This window comes from Trichosurus vulpecula, chromosome 2, assembly GCF_011100635.1.
Source record: "Trichosurus vulpecula isolate mTriVul1 chromosome 2, mTriVul1.pri, whole genome shotgun sequence".
Classification (NCBI taxonomy): domain Eukaryota; kingdom Metazoa; phylum Chordata; class Mammalia; order Diprotodontia; family Phalangeridae; genus Trichosurus; species Trichosurus vulpecula.
The window spans coordinates 269,708,826-269,724,329 of NC_050574.1; the positions used below are offsets into that span (position 1 = coordinate 269,708,826).

Genomic DNA, 15,504 nt, shown 5'->3' on the forward strand with positions numbered 1-15,504 from the left:
CCTCATCTGTAAAATGAGGGGGTTGTACTTTGTGATCGATAAGGTCCCATCCGGCTCAAATGGCTACCAACCTAATATAATCAAATGAGGTGCTAACCTTTAATTTCTGCAACCTGGAACCAACCAGGGACATGGAGAGCAAAGAACCAGGAGCTGGCAGATGTAGTTCCGACGTGGAAGGCAGGCATGGGGATTTTTATTTTATTTTTTACAGAATGTGTAGGATGTTAGGGTTGAAAGGCACCTTAAGTAATCTTGTAGTCCAACCCCCTCATTTTACGGATGAAGAAACCGAGGCAGAAAAGAAAGGAAGGCCAGGATTGCAGAGCCAGTGATTCTTTGAGCTGGGTGTTGAACTCAGTTTTTTTGACTCCAACTTTAGGGCTCTTGCAGTCTAACATAAAAGGAACTATGGAAATTAGATGCAAACCAGTATACAAATTAACACCTATTATTTTTTTGAGTCAACAGCACCGACGCTTTTTGGGAGAGGCCCACAACGCTGTTTCCCATGCTCAGGACTTGGCAAGAGGGGCTTCTCTCTCCTGGGCCCCTAACTTCTTAGCAAACTTCCCTTTTTCACCCTGGAGGGCAATGGGACCATAGCCCAGGAGAGGGAAACCTGCATTTATACTTTTCTAAGGAGGAGGAGGAAAGGAAGCAGGAGGGGCTTTAGTCCCAGAAAATCACCCCTAGGGTGAGGAGGTCACTCCTCCCTCATTCTGGGGGTGATTTCTTCCAGGCAGAAGCTGGCCCAGCATCTGCAAGATGAGGCCGAATTAGACAACTTCAGGAAGGAGTTAGGTCGTCATCTTATTTGATGACTTCAAGATTCCCTCTTAGCCCACTAGCTTCTCCAGAGCCTTGGGCTAATATTGGAGGTAGGTGGTCCAGGCCTAGGTGACCTCAGCAGAAAGGAGGGAAAAGGGCTGAACAGAATATAGGACCATAGATTTGTATCTAAAAGAGACCTTATAGGCTATTTAATGAAATCCTCTCATTTTACAGATAAACTGAGAAATGTGAAATGACTAGAACTAACTAGGTAACACAGATACCATGCAGAAGAGTTTGGGTAGGAACCCAGGTTTTCTGACCCCAAATTCTGTGCTCTCTGTCTCTGTCTCTGTCTCTCTGTCTCTGTCTCTCTCTTTCCTTCTCTCTCTCTTCTCTCTCTCCTTCTCTCTCTCTCTCTCTCTCTCTCTCTCCTCTCTCTCTCTCTCTCTCTCTCTCTCTCTCTCTCTCTCTCTCTCTCTCTCTCTCTCTCCTTCTCTCTCTCTCTCTCTCTCTCTCTCTCTCTCTCTCTCTCTCTCTCTCTCTCTCTCTCTCTCTATCTCTCTCTCTCTGCCTCTCTGCCTCTCTGTCTCTCTGTCTCTGTCTCTCACTACCTCACATCTCTTCTCCCATGATTGAAAATCCTTTCAAGATACCAGTCTAAAGGGAATGGAGATACTAAGTATATTACACAGCATATTAACTGTATAATATAAACATATGTAATGTTAAAGCTGGAGGGAACCTTAGAAAGCATCAGTGCAATCCTCTTATTTTCGAAGAAAGAAATGGGAAGGTTCAGAGAGGTGGAAAGACCCAGGCCTTGAGGGTCCAGCTTTCCAATCTCCCAGGCTGATGCTCTTTCTAGAACATCAAAAGAATCATCTTTATCCATGTCTTTTCTGTGAGAGGGTCTATTTTTCAATATGCTGTCACAAAATGATCCCATCTCAGTAGGAGGTCAGGAAGAGAACCTGTCCATCCCTAATTCATTCATATCATTACTTCTTTCCCAAATCTCACTGCTTTTTAGCTCGTCATCTCCAGCTTTCTCTTTCCTTGAATGGATAATATACATAGTATAAATACCCAAACCCACATTCATTGGTTTTCATGGATCCTCCCCTTCCCCCTTGGCGCAATGTTTACTTCTTGTTACTGCAATCTCACTCTGAGCCAAGGTCAGGGGTTAGGCAAGGTAGGCATCCACTTAGGGCACAACACAAAGATGGTCTCTGAGACATAATACTTCTTATAAATGTGAATTTTTTAGTACTGTATATTTGTAAATTTATATTCTTCACTCTATATTCTATATGTGATAGATGAAATTTTCTTATCCATAAAATGAGAAGATTGGATTAGGAGATTCCTAAGGTTCCTTCTAGCTCTAAACTGTACAGTCTGAATTTCATTATTTTGGAAAACAAGCTTACAATTGAAGAATGATAAGATCTTCCTTCAGAAGATCCCAAACATCTTGAGGGGAAGTTATCATTTCACAGATGGAGAAGTTGAGGCTAGAGTATAATAGCTACAAGAAGGGGAGGTCAATTTGCCACCACTTCCCTCCTGTGATCTGCACTTAACTGTTTGCCTCTATCTTGGAACCATTTACCTTCTGGGATCTCCAAACACTTTGGAAAAGCCTGGGGTGAGGGGAAAGGTTGAGATGAGGAGGTAGAATCCTTTCCAAGTTCCAGGGGAGTATAAGAGAGAAATGAAACTACTGGCTCCACATTCAACTGCATTTAGAAAAATCGACCTGGCTGGGTCACCCTGACAAAGGACCACAGAGACTAGGTGTTGTGGGGGGTAGGGAGAGAGAATGTTGCCTTAACATCATTTCTTTCTATCCTCCATGACTCTGAAGATGGAAAAGGAAAGTGTGAGAGACCACTCCTAGATCTTTTTCCTTTCTTTTCAGGCAGTCTCAGTTAAAGACAGATAAAGCTTTCCATCTCCTAGCCTAGGCCAGCTCATATTTTCTCAAATCACCATAGATTTGACTCTTTAACCATCTACTCTCTACCACTACTGCCTTTTGCCCAAGCATGCCAACTGTCTGGCTTTCTGAGGTCCTCTCCCTCCCTGTCTCCTGACTCCACTTCCTTGCCTTGCTCTGCCTTCTCTCAGCTTCCCAAACATTCTGTTGGACCAGTGAAGAGGAGTGAAAGAGGAAGAAAGCAGGGGGAGGGAAACAAGGAAAGGGTGAGATGGAGAGCTGGGAGAAAACTTGGAGAAGGAAGGCAAGAGGAATGGTGCCAAGGAAAGGAGGGGAGAGAGAAGGCAATAATGTATTCAGAAAAGTTAAAAGAAATTCCTATAAATATGAGCTTTTCTTATTAGAATCTTAGCATGTTTGAACTAGAAGAAAATTTAGAGATTATCCAGTCCAGCAATGATTTCTGCCAGAGCACAAAGGCATTGTCAGAGCTGGGACTAGAAATCAAGTCTCCTAACTCCTAATCCAGTGTTTTGTCATTACACCACTCTGCTATTATTATTTTAATATTATTTTAACATGTTAATATTTAATAATATTATTATTTTAATATTTAGTAAATAATGTTGTCAAGACTATGCTGAAAGCATGGCCCATATAGGCAAGTAAATCCCTAACCTGACAATGTGCCTAACCTCTGTGCCTCAATTTCCTTGTCTAGAAAATGGGGGTAATAATACATGTACCCTACTACCCCAAAATGGAAAGACAATATAAAAGTTGGTGACAGACTTCGCCCTACTCTTTACCCTAACTTCTCTATTTCTGGCGAGGACACCAGTATCATTCCACTCATGCAGGTTCACAATCTTTGCATCAGCCGCCAACCTTCCCTTTCTCTTGCACTGTCCTTCTACCAGTCCTCTCATTCGCCAGGCCTTGTCCATTAGCATTCCACGTCTTTCCCTTCTATGCCCTCTGTGTCTACTCGCACAGTCCCCGCTCTTGTACAGGCCTTCATTTCTGCTCTTCTAGATGTTTGCAATGGCTTCCTAATTGGTCTCCCTGCTTCCAAACTTTCCCCTCTCTAATCCATCCTTCTTACCACTGCCACCTTGATATTCATAAAGGACACTTGTGACACTGTCACTCCTCTGCTCATGAAGCTTCAGTGTCTCTAAGATAAAATGCAAACTCCTCTGTCTGGTATTTAAAACTTTGAAGGTTTGGTTCCAGCCTCTCTTTGCATATTACCACAAGTTCCTCCTCTTCATGCACACCTCAATCTATTCCCAGGGTCTGCTTGCCTTCCCAGGTCATAACACATCATCTCCCACTTTTGTGCCTTTGCATAGGCAGTACCTCACGCCTGGAATGCACTTACTCCTCACCTCTGCCTCTTGGAATCCCTAGTTCCCTTTAAGACTCAATTCAAGTGCCACTCCCTATTCCAAGCCTTTTCAGATAACACTAATTTTTAGTCATTTCTCTGAAATTACTTTGCATTTTTGTTGTTCAGCCATTTCCAGTCTTCTCTGACTCTTTGTGACTCCATTTGGGGTTTTCTTTGCAAAGATCCTGGAGTGGTTTGCCATTTCCTTCTCCAGCTCCTTTTACAGAGGAAGAACTGAGGCAAACAGGGTTAAGTGACTTGCCCAAGGTCACACAGCTAGGAAGTGTCTGAGGCTATAAGATGAGTTTTCCTGATTCCAGTCCCAGCATTTGATCCACTGTGCCACCAAGCTACTTTGTATTTACTTTTTATATATTATGTCTTGACTTAGCTGCCTAACATGTCGGCTCCCCTAAGTAGAACATAAGCTTGTTGAGGGCAGGCACTGTTTTGTTTTGTCTTTGTATTCTCAACTCCTAGCACAATGCCTGACATATATTAGGTGATTAATAAATGCCTGTTGAATCACTTGAATGAACTGTGATTAATATTTACAGGTACAGCTACTCATGAAGCCCTCTGCTCAGCCACAGAGAGGTGCACCCATCTGGGTGAAACCACAAATCCTCGAAGTAATAATTACCCTAGCTCCCTTCTGGGATTGTTGTGAGGAAAGATCTTTGCTTACATCCGTAGCACTTAAACATGAACAGTTGTTGCAACTCTACTGTAGGTTCTATGGGTCTGGGGTGAGGGGACAAATGGGGGGGGGCGTGGAGTGGGGAACTTGCGGGGGTTAGAGTTTATTCTTAGATATTAACTATGCTGAGAACACCATAAAATATCCCTATTCCTCTCTCAGCCATCTAGGGAAAAGAAATGCCAGTAATTGGATAGGGTCTGAGAGTCAGGGAGGAAGGCGGAAGGAATAGATTCAGGAAACTTTGGCACTAAAAATGGAAAAACTCGGTTCCCTTTCCTCACTCCTTCCTCTAGGTGCCCCTTGGGCATTTCAGTGAGCACAGAAGTTGTTCTCAGGGAGTGCTGGGGCTTTCTAGGTTGTCTTTGTTTATAGTTCCTTTAAAACCACCCCTTAATTCATGAATTGCTGGGAAGGTGATTCGGTCTTTTAAAAACCCAAAGGAAGCCTTTAAACCAAATCAGTAACCATTGTGACTCATAATAAGCCTTCCTCTGTTAAAAAAAAAAAAAAAGGTCAGAATGACTTTCCAGGAAGTTTGGTTATTTAATTAGCCACCTCTTTTTTCAACCCTCCAAAACATGCTGTTAATTGGATGATCACCTCGTTTTGATCCAGGTCTGCCCTGGAGAGAAAAATCCTGGGTCCTTGAGGACCCTACCAAGTTTACTTTCATTGACACCTTGGTTTCTTAGACAATACAAATGATACACCCCCCTAACAGGAAAGGAGAATCTCAGAATCACAGAATTTTGAGAACTGGAAGGCACCTCTAAGGCCATCTAGTTTAACTCCTTAGGGTCCTGTAATAGAATGCTGACCCCTCTAAGGAGGACGGGATGAATAAAGAAGAGAACTGCTGTGTAGCTAATAGCAGAGGATCCCTGCGTAGCTTCTGAAATTCCACACCTGAGTCCCTAATGGCCACACATTGCAGGTTACACATAACATCTACTGATGCAATTGCATCAGAGAATGAGACCTTTCCCTTTTATTCCTTAGCTAAACTCCCGCAGATTCTAAAGCCCTGTTTGGGTTTTCTTCTCAAATAAGAGCTAGAGTAGATATTTTCTCTGAAGAAAGACTAGTTCTGGAAAGGGGACAAGGGCAACCAACAGATTAAGAACTCTGCAAGTCTATTAGAAAAAACACTGCCCTATTACGGTTCCCCACTTTGCCCAAGTACAGAAAGCTAAATCAAAAAGACTGCAAATGTCTATCCCTCAATCCTCCTAGCCTTCCCCCACTCCACTAAAAAAAAAGAATTAGAACACAAGGCCATTTCAACATTTGGATGGCGAGCAGGAAGGTTCATTTTTCTTCTAGGTGTATCTGACCCCCTGATGCTGAGAGATGAACTCTCGGAATGAAACTTTATGTTCAGAAAAAAAGGGAGGGGGGTGGGGAGTAACTCCTGGAGAAAATGAGAAAAGATCTTAGGCCTAGGGACACCCAGGGGATTTAATAAACCTTTTTGGCTTCTTATTTCTCTGGGCCCTAATGATCCAGATGAAAGGCTAATTGTAGTGTCTTTGAGATGCTCTAATGGTCCCATTACTTTACACCTACCATTTCAATCCATTTTAATAAACATTTATTAAGCACTTACCACCTGCAAGGCACCGTGCTAGGCTCTGGGAAGCAAAGACAAAAAAGAAAAAAAAAGCCAGTCTTCACCTCACCCTTAAGGAGTTTACATTCTACTTTCGTTAGACTTAAAAAAAATTCTGTAGGAGTTTTGCAAATAAAATTTCTACTACAAGTAAAAAGCTATCAAGCTAGGAAAATTTATTCTCATTTCTTAGACACCTTTTGACTGTCTTGATTCTATTTCATTCTAACACTGCCGAGATGACTCTCCTATGTCCTATGTGTCACCCTGAGCACATTCGGCTCACTCGAGAAACAAACACTCAGATGACAGTCTCTCTTTGGAGCTCCCCTTGAGTTGGACCATCAAGCGATCCCTCTTCTGCTAAGCCTGGATTTTCTTTCTTTGGCTTATTGCAGGCTGCCTGGTGTTAGTGATGTCAAAAGCACCAACTGAGTGTGAACCTCATCTTTAAGCTGTTTTTCCCAAATTCTGGCCTCTTTCTAGGACTAACAAGCATTCCCTAACTCCCAAGTGACTGCCTTCCTATTCAGAGCAGTGAAGAATCACTGAGACACTTTAGTGTTCTAGCATGGATTTCTCTTTCTCCTTTTCTAGTAGGCTCCATTTACCAAGATGTAGCAGGTCTATGTGACTGGGTGGGGGGTGGGGGTGGGGGAAGAGCAAGCAAGGAAAGGGGATACAATCCATGCATTGTATGTTTTCTGTAACTTCCAACTACCCTGTTCTTCCCCAGGCCTCATTGTCCCTTGTCCTCCACCCAGGCTGCTTAGGAATGATGGTGCAGGAGACCAAGAATCCCCTTACCTGTCTCCACCTGGCTAAGGGCATTTCGAGTGTCCGTGGAATCTGCTACATCCCCATTCATCTTGATATCTGCAAAGAACACACAGCTGATTTTAATGACAGGTCACAACTTGTCATGCAATGACATGTGTGGCTTTAACTAAACAGAAAAAATGAATGTGTAATTACAAGAACCATCAGACTTTCAAATGCCCTATTCCTGCATATACAACCATTAGAATATTCATAAGCTTGGGGTACAGCTCCCCTCCACAGTGGGTGAGCTGTGTTCTCTCCTCTCTCTCTGTTTTTTGTTTTCCCCTTTCTGCAGAGCCGCTTTTGGGTCTCTCACCTTTTGTAACATTCATTTTTCTATAACTCTCCATCACCAGGGCTCAGTTGGTAAATATTTTAAAAGGAGAGAGGGGTATGGAAGAAGAAGGATGCCCTTTTTCTTCACAATCTAATTCATCCTGTCCTCTTCTGGGATGGAGGGGTAGGGATTGATTTTGTTTTTGAAAAAGGGTTAGAAAACATTCCCAAGCTTTTGAACCCCAGCCATATAACCCTAGGTTGGAAAGTGAGTGTCTTATAGCCTAAACCCAAGTGCCCCATCATCTCACCTCTCTGCCCATGCCAATTCCTCCCTTGCCAGAGGAGGGTGGCTAACATGCTAGAGACTAAGCTCCCAATTCTCACCTTGGTCCTCTCCCAGGAGACTCCTGTCCCCTAGGAGCATTCTGCCCTCTCATTGTCCTATTCCTTCATTGTGTGTGTGTGTGTGTGTGTGTGGTGTGAGGCCCCCAACCCCATCTGAATGCCCATAGAATAGCCATAAACTGCCACGCCAGCTCTCTTCTCACTCCTCTCCTTCCATTCTCTCTCTGTCTCTGTCTCTGTCTCTGTCTCTCTCTCTCTCTCTCTCTGTCTCTCTCTGTCTCTCTCTCTCTCTGTCTCTCTGTCTCTCTGTCTCTCTCTCTCTCTCTCTCTCTCTCTCTCTCTCTCTCTCCAATAAATTAAACATTTACCCATAACTGACAGCTACCACCACCTATGAGACCCAAAGTCTCCTCCAAGGATCAGCAGAGTGATGGGGAGAAACAACTTTGAACTAACTCACTGTGTCTCCTGGCTCCTCTCCTTATTAAACCACCCAAATATTGAATCAGTTAAAGACAGAAGAATATTTTATTCAAATTATGCTGACCCCCCCCTTCCCTGGCCCCCACCCTTTTCTCAGGGGCAGCATTTTAACTCTTTCCAACCAGGTAAACTGTGGGTGAGCTGATTTGCATATACTAGGCAGCCAATCCTAGTTGAGCAGACAGGCCTTATTTGCATCTTGTAATCAGGCAGTTAGCAGTCTGGATGTCTGTGATCTGGAGAGTGCTGGGACAGAGGGAGCAGTATGGGACAAAGGCATCAGAAAGAACATGGAGAAAACGTAGCCTAGCTAGCTTCATGGGGGAAAGGCAGTGCCTAGCCAAGTCAGCCACTGGAATGCACCATCTCTGGGGTGCATGAGGTAGGGGTGAGTGTAAAAATTGATCAGCTACTAGGGTAAGAGGGATCCCTGGAGAATCAAACCTGTATAAGGAACTCCCAGGCAGGAAATGAAGTAGCTAAGTGGGGTAAGGGACCCTTGGATGTCAGAGTGGTGGCTTGAGAGCTTTTAGAGCAAACAAATCATAGAAACCCAGGCATGGATTTTTACAATGCCATCACCCTAACTTTGAGCAAGAACACAACAAAATTCCCTCCTGGACACATAGGAGAACAAGGCAGAGAAGACTACAATTTTAGAAGCAGCATGGAAACAGAGCTCTTATAGTCATGAGATCTAACTCTAAAAATGAGCAACCTCAGGCAAGTCAAAGTCACTTGACCTCTCTGTACCTCAGTTTCCTCAACTGTAAAATAGATATTAGTAATGCTTGTACTCTTCACAGGGTTGTTTTGAGGAAAGTACTTTGTAGCATTATTATAAATTTTCTCACTCCCTTCCCCCTTTTAAAGTTTTATATTCAGGAAATTCTTCCTATCCTAAGAGAACGTGAAGAATAGGTGATCTTATTTCTCTGTACCCTTTGGAAAGATATCTCCTTCTACTGCTCTGCTCCTTCTGCATGAGGCCAAGACCTCCTCAGACAATGAAATTAGCTATATTTCTTTTTTGGCCCTTTACCCAAACTTGAAGACTTGATATATTCCCCAACCCCTGCCCCTTTAGCTGATGTTTCCCTATCAGAAACCCCATGCAGCAGAGATGAAGCAATAGGAGGGGGGTGGTCCTTTTACATGGGGAAGAAGAAACCACAGGTTAAAATTTAGAGAAAATTATGATGCCAACAAGACCCTAAGGCCACATCATAATTTTCTCTAAAGGAAATCGGGACACCCTCAAACAGAGACTTTCAAATGAAAAGCACTGTGAATTATTCCTTGTCATAAATTTATGTCAAGCTCCTAGCTTAAGAAGGGTATAATGTAATCTTGTGCTTGTGATTATGTACCCTCACCTAGGTACTTTTCTTCAACCTCTATTCAACTTGGAGTGAAGAGATTTGTATTCAAATCCCTGTTCTATGTGATGCAATACTACTGTGCTGTAAGAAGTTATGAGCAGGTTGATTTTAGAAAAACATGGAAAGACTTGCATGAAATAATAAAGAGTGAAATGGGCAGAACCAAGAGAATATTGTATACAGTAACAGCAGTATTGTTCGAAGAAGAACTGTGAACAACTAAGTTATTCTTAGTATTATAAATACTGAAATCAACTACAAGGGACCTATGAAGGAAGATGCTATCCATCTCCAGAGAAAGAACTGATTAATAGAATAATAGAAGTATGCATAGTATGGTTTTACACATATATGTACATATATGTAAATGAATATCTATCTGTCTGTCTGTCTATCATTATCTATCTATATCTGTGTCAAATAGTGGCCTTCTCTACTGCAGGGGAGGGAGGGAGACAGTTTGGAATTTAAAATGTAACAAAAAAATTAAATTAATAAATTAATAAATCCTGGTTCTGATACTTTATAAGCGAGGTGACTTTGAAAAAAGCTTCTCTGAGGCTCAGTGTTACCATGGGCAAGACTGGGAAGAATCATATGTCATGCCATCATTGGGAGGGACTTTTGAGATCTGGTCCAACAATTTCATTTTAGAGATGAAGAAATTGAGAGACAGAATGGCTTGCTCCAGGTCATATAGCATAAGAACCAGGAATAGAATCTAGGTCTCCTGATTCCAACCATTCCCACTATGCCACATTGTCTTCTAAGAAAGTGCTACCTATCTCCTAAGGAAGGACTCTGTGAACCTTAAAACATTATAGAAACATAGCTCTTTTTCTTCTCTTTTTCTTTTTTTAACCTACATCCACTATATCGTCAAGAAACTAGGATTAGCAACATTGCATCACATTCATTCTCTGGATTGGCTTAACATTCAGTCCTAGCTTAGCTATGGCTAAGAAGACCTTTTGATGTGGTATCAGACACGCTTAACCATGACAAGGAAATGAGATTTTATAGACATAGGATCAATGATAGGTGTGAAATAACTGTAGAACCAGCCCCTACTGGGGAAGGGCCCAAAGTTAGTTAATGAAACAACTCGTGTAGTCTTAGTCTGTGAAGGCGCTGCTGCTATATTCTTAACTCTTTGCATGCGGGACAGAATTTGCCAGGCATGAATTTAAGAAGGGTTCAGGTGGCCTAGTCCTAACTCTTTTCTTATCACAGTCATCTCTTGAGTGGGTGTCCCCAATAACTCCTTTCCTTAGTCATGGTTAGGGAGAGATGACAAGGTAGAGAGGGTAGAGTTAGTTTCTTGACACAACAGATCTTCTGAAATGCTAGATGCTAGATATAACCCTCTCCCCCAGCTACCATTTTAGCCATCTTGGGGACATATTGGAGGATAGTCACACATATGAGCTGTTCTGAGATCAGATATTCACATTAGCCTTATTCAAAGCCCTCAAGAAGAGTTCTCTCGGGACAGCTAAGTGGCACAGTGAATAGGGCACTGACCCTAGAGCCAGGAGGACCTGAGTTCAAATCTGGCTTCAGACACTTGACACACTTACTAGCTGTGTGACCTTGGGCAAGTCACTTAATCCCAATTGCCATGCCTTCCCCACTCCAAAAAAAAAGAGTTCTCTCTTCTTACATATCTGTAAGCATACATATGCATGCTCTTACCAACACACAAACCTAATGAGCCCCTGCCCCACTTCCCACCTCCTTGGTATACTACGGAAAGCTCCTTTTCCAGTCTTTCCCTAAGGGGCAAGTGCCACCTGAGGTCTGACCTGCCCCTCCTTCTGCAGACTATGTGGCCTGTTTCTCCAGGATGCCTTGTCAAGCCTGTTTGGTTTCAGGGACAACTAGAAGTAGTGAAAAGACCAGTGGACCAGGGAGCCTGATTTCAAATATGAGATCTGCTTCATAGTACAGTGTGATCTTGGGTAAGTCATTAACAAAGCCTCCATTTTCTTAACTGAAAAATGAGGGAAGGGAAGATGCTAGAGTATAGGCAGCAACCCAGCTGAACTCTCCTAATATTTCCCTACAAACAACTCTAAAATAGTGCCTCAGATCAAATTCTGGAGTAGCAGAGCCATCAAAAGGTCAAGGTGAGACATTTTTCCAGCCTAAGATGACCTAGGAGTTTGGCAGGAGAGGTCTGTGACACTGGGGTGGAGGCCCATCTAGAGCATGCGCACATGGTAGCAGCACCAGTTTCAGGCCTTAGAGACAGCAGCAGTAGCTCCAGGAACTCTCAGCCCAGAGATGGTAAGGGGGTCAGACAGCCGGTCAGAAAGAGACTACAGGCAACCCATTCCTTGCACTGGGTGCAGCTGGTGTTGATTGGCCGCTGTATTGGGTTAAGCAGTTCTGGGTTGTGGTGCCAGAGTGGAGAGAAGCACTAGTACTTTTGGCTGCAGGAAAGTACGGTACCTGGTCACGATTCCAGGACCAAGAGGAACACTAGTGCTTGTGTCAGCAGGGGAGCAGGGACCCTTCTTGGGTAAACACTAGAGTACAGACCAAGAGGGTGGTGATCACACCTCTCCCTGGATCACACCATCTTGGAAGCACCGAAAACTTGCAGACCCCCAGAACTGGCTCTGAAACCAGCAGCATGAAAAAGCCTAAAGTTTGATACGGTGCCTCCCCAGTCCCAGGTGAGCAGAGCCCAACTTTAGCACAAAGTTCAAAGTCAAGAAATAGGCTGGAAAAGTGAGCAAACAACAACAACAAAAAGAACTTGTCCATAAAAAGCTACTATGATGGCAGGGAAGACCAAGACACAAACTCAGAAAAAGATAACAACATGAAACCAGCTACAACCAAAGCCTCAAAGAAAAATTCTCATTAGACCCAAGCCCAACAACAATTCCTGGAAGCATTAAAGAAAGTGATAAGAGTGATAAAGGGAAAATTTGGAAAAGAAATGAGAGTGACACAAGAAAATTATGAAAAAAGAATCAACAGGTCAGTCATAAAATCAAAGCAGATAGTAGAATGGATTAGAAACTAGAATCCAACAATATGTTGTCCATAAGACATACTTGAAATGAAAAGATACACAGAAAGTTAAAATAAGGGACTGCAGCAGAATCTATTATATTTCAGTTGAAATAAAAAAGGCAGAGGTAGTAATCATAATCTCAGGCAAAGCAAAAGGAAAAATAAACCTAATTAAAAGAGATAATCAGGGAAACTACATTTTGCTAAAAAGTACCATAGACAATGAAGTAAAATCAAAAAATTTTATAGCAAGTTTCTCTGATAAAGTCCTTGTTTCTCAAATATATAAGGAACTGAGTTGAATTTATTTTTTTAAAAATAGTCATTCCCCAATTGGTTGGTGGTCAAAGGATATGAACAGGCAGCTTTCGGAAGAAGAAATCAAAGTCATTTATAGTCATATGAAAAAAATGATTTAAGTCACTATTGATTAGAGAAATGCAAATTAAAATGGCTTTGGAGTATCACTTCATACCTATCAGCAATGAAAAATGTTAAAGGGGGTGAGGGAAAATAGGTATGCTAATAAACTGATGATAGAGTTATAAACTAGTCTAATTATTCTGGAGAACAATTTGGAGCTGTCAAAGAGCTGTAAAACTGTGCATATCCTTTGACCCAGCAATGTCACTGCTAGGTCTGTGCCCCAAAGAGATCAAAGAAAAAGAAAAAGGACTTATATGTACACAAATATTTATAGCAGCTATTTTTGTAGTGGTAAAGAATTGGAAATTGAGGGGATGCTCATTAATTGGGGAATGGCTGAACAAGTTGTGGTTTATGATTGTGACAGAATCCTACTGTGAAATGATGAGCAGGGTGGTTTCAGAAAAAACATGGGAAGACCTATATGAAAGTGAGAAGAACCAGGAGATCATTGTGTATAATGATAGTAATGTCATAATGATGACCAACTGTGAAAAACCTGGCTACTCTGATCAGTACAATGATCCAAGACAATTCTAAAGGACTCGTGATGAAAAAATGCTGTCCACTTCCAGAGAGAGAACTGATGAACTCTGAGTGCAAACTGAAGTATAACTTTCTAACTTTATTTTTTGTTACTTGGAGGGGGGGCAATGTGGCTAATATGGAGATGTTTTACATATGTATATTTGATATCATTTTGCTTGTCTTCTTAGTGGGTGGGAAAGGGGGTAGGAGGAAGGGAGAAAATTTGGAACTTAACATTTAAAAAATGTTAAAATAAATAATAATTTTTTTAAAAAGAGAGCCCATTACAGTCGTAACTCAAAATGGAGATCTGTCCAGTTGAGCACACTGATATATCCACTGTGGCTAGACTGGGGGAATGAGTCCTTTGCTCTTCAATATTTTATTTCAAAAGGATTTATATTGGTTAGGTATTTCCAACTTGTCTTCTTCTCGCTGGAATTTTATATGTGTATATATGTATCATATATATCTTCACTGTTTTGATGTGGTAAGGTTTAGAAATTGTGCCGTGAACCACTCTTTAGTCTTCATATTTAAAGTGAAGGCCCAATATAAGAGGTATTGTGCTTCAACTAAAAATTAAAAATACAGTATTTCCAATCAGGATTTTGGAACAAGACAAGGGTAAAAATGGATGCCAGCAGGAGATAAAACATTATGCTTGAAATATTAGGGGTAAAGAAATAATATCAAATAATTTGACTGATTAAATAGTGTAATTCTTCTAAAAAACAATGAGAGGTTGGTCTGAGATGATCTCTAAAATCCTTCCTAGCTCTAAATCTTATGACCCTGTGGCCAGAGATCTTAAGACCTCATCCTCTTCTGGCCTTTCCTTCAGAAGGGAATTCCCTTCTTTCATCTCCCTGAGAAAAGCTCACTCCCTAGTTGAAGAGGATAGGTGAGGGGGCACTTCTATAGGAAGGGACCTTAAAAGTTTTGCTCTTCTATCATCCATCACCTTCCTCTGAGAGCATTCTCTAAACCTCCCAGGAGGAGAGCTGGGCAATGAAAAGAGAGACGACCTGGGTGTCTGGAGACCCGAGGTTTTGTCCCAGCTTCTCTGCTTGCTACTTGTGTGACCTTGGGGCACATCATTTAACTTTTCCATGCCTTAGTTTCCTTACGTGTAAATAACATAAGTGCTTTGTAAACCATAACCAGAGATATGAATGTGAGCTGTTATTAGAAGGGATTCTACACCCTTTTATGGTGAGTGTTGCCTTTCAGTCCAAAAGGCATTTTTTGAGGTCTAACTGGCATCCCTCTGCTGAGACAACTGCTCATCCTCTTTTGTCTGAGTTTTGATGGAAACAGAATAGTTCACAGTTTCAAGACTGAACAGGGGAGCTGGGGGCAGCTGGGAAGGTCTCTCTGAAAGCAGTGGAGGAAATATTGAACTGGGAGTCTAGAGACCTGAGTTCTGCTCTCAACCCTGCTGCTAATTAGTTGTGTACCTTTGATCAAATCGTCCTACTCTGGGGCCTCGATTTTCTTATTTGTGTAATAAGATTAGACTAGATCAATTTTAGGATTCTTGTGGCTCTAAGACTATGCAGTCTTCTCTGTTCTTTATCTACCTTGTCTGTGATTAGTTGTTTGGCGCCTGCTTTTCTCTGACTGGGAGAGAGGAGCCCCCTTCCTTTGCCAGGGATGCTCCCAGGGCAGGTGACCTCATGCCTGCTCAGGCTTTAGGGATCCTTTGGTGAGAGATATTCTATAAAGTACAAAGTCCCTAGGCCAGCCAAGGCTGCCAGGCTGGAGTGAATCATGGCTTTAACACTA

The 15,504-nt window shown here is 42.2% G+C and overlaps 1 protein-coding gene across 1 annotated transcript in view; it reads right to left on the minus strand.

Annotated features, from left to right (window-relative positions):
• The window catches only part of POU2F3 (POU class 2 homeobox 3), an 87,424-nt gene that overhangs the window by 65,283 nt on the left and 6,637 nt on the right, over positions 1 to 15,504 (minus strand). Inside the window, exon 4 of the mRNA XM_036744055.1 lies at positions 7,232 to 7,300. Coding sequence (XP_036599950.1) covers positions 7,232 to 7,300 — 69 coding nt within the window. The remainder of the gene's footprint in view (positions 1 to 7,231; positions 7,301 to 15,504) is intronic.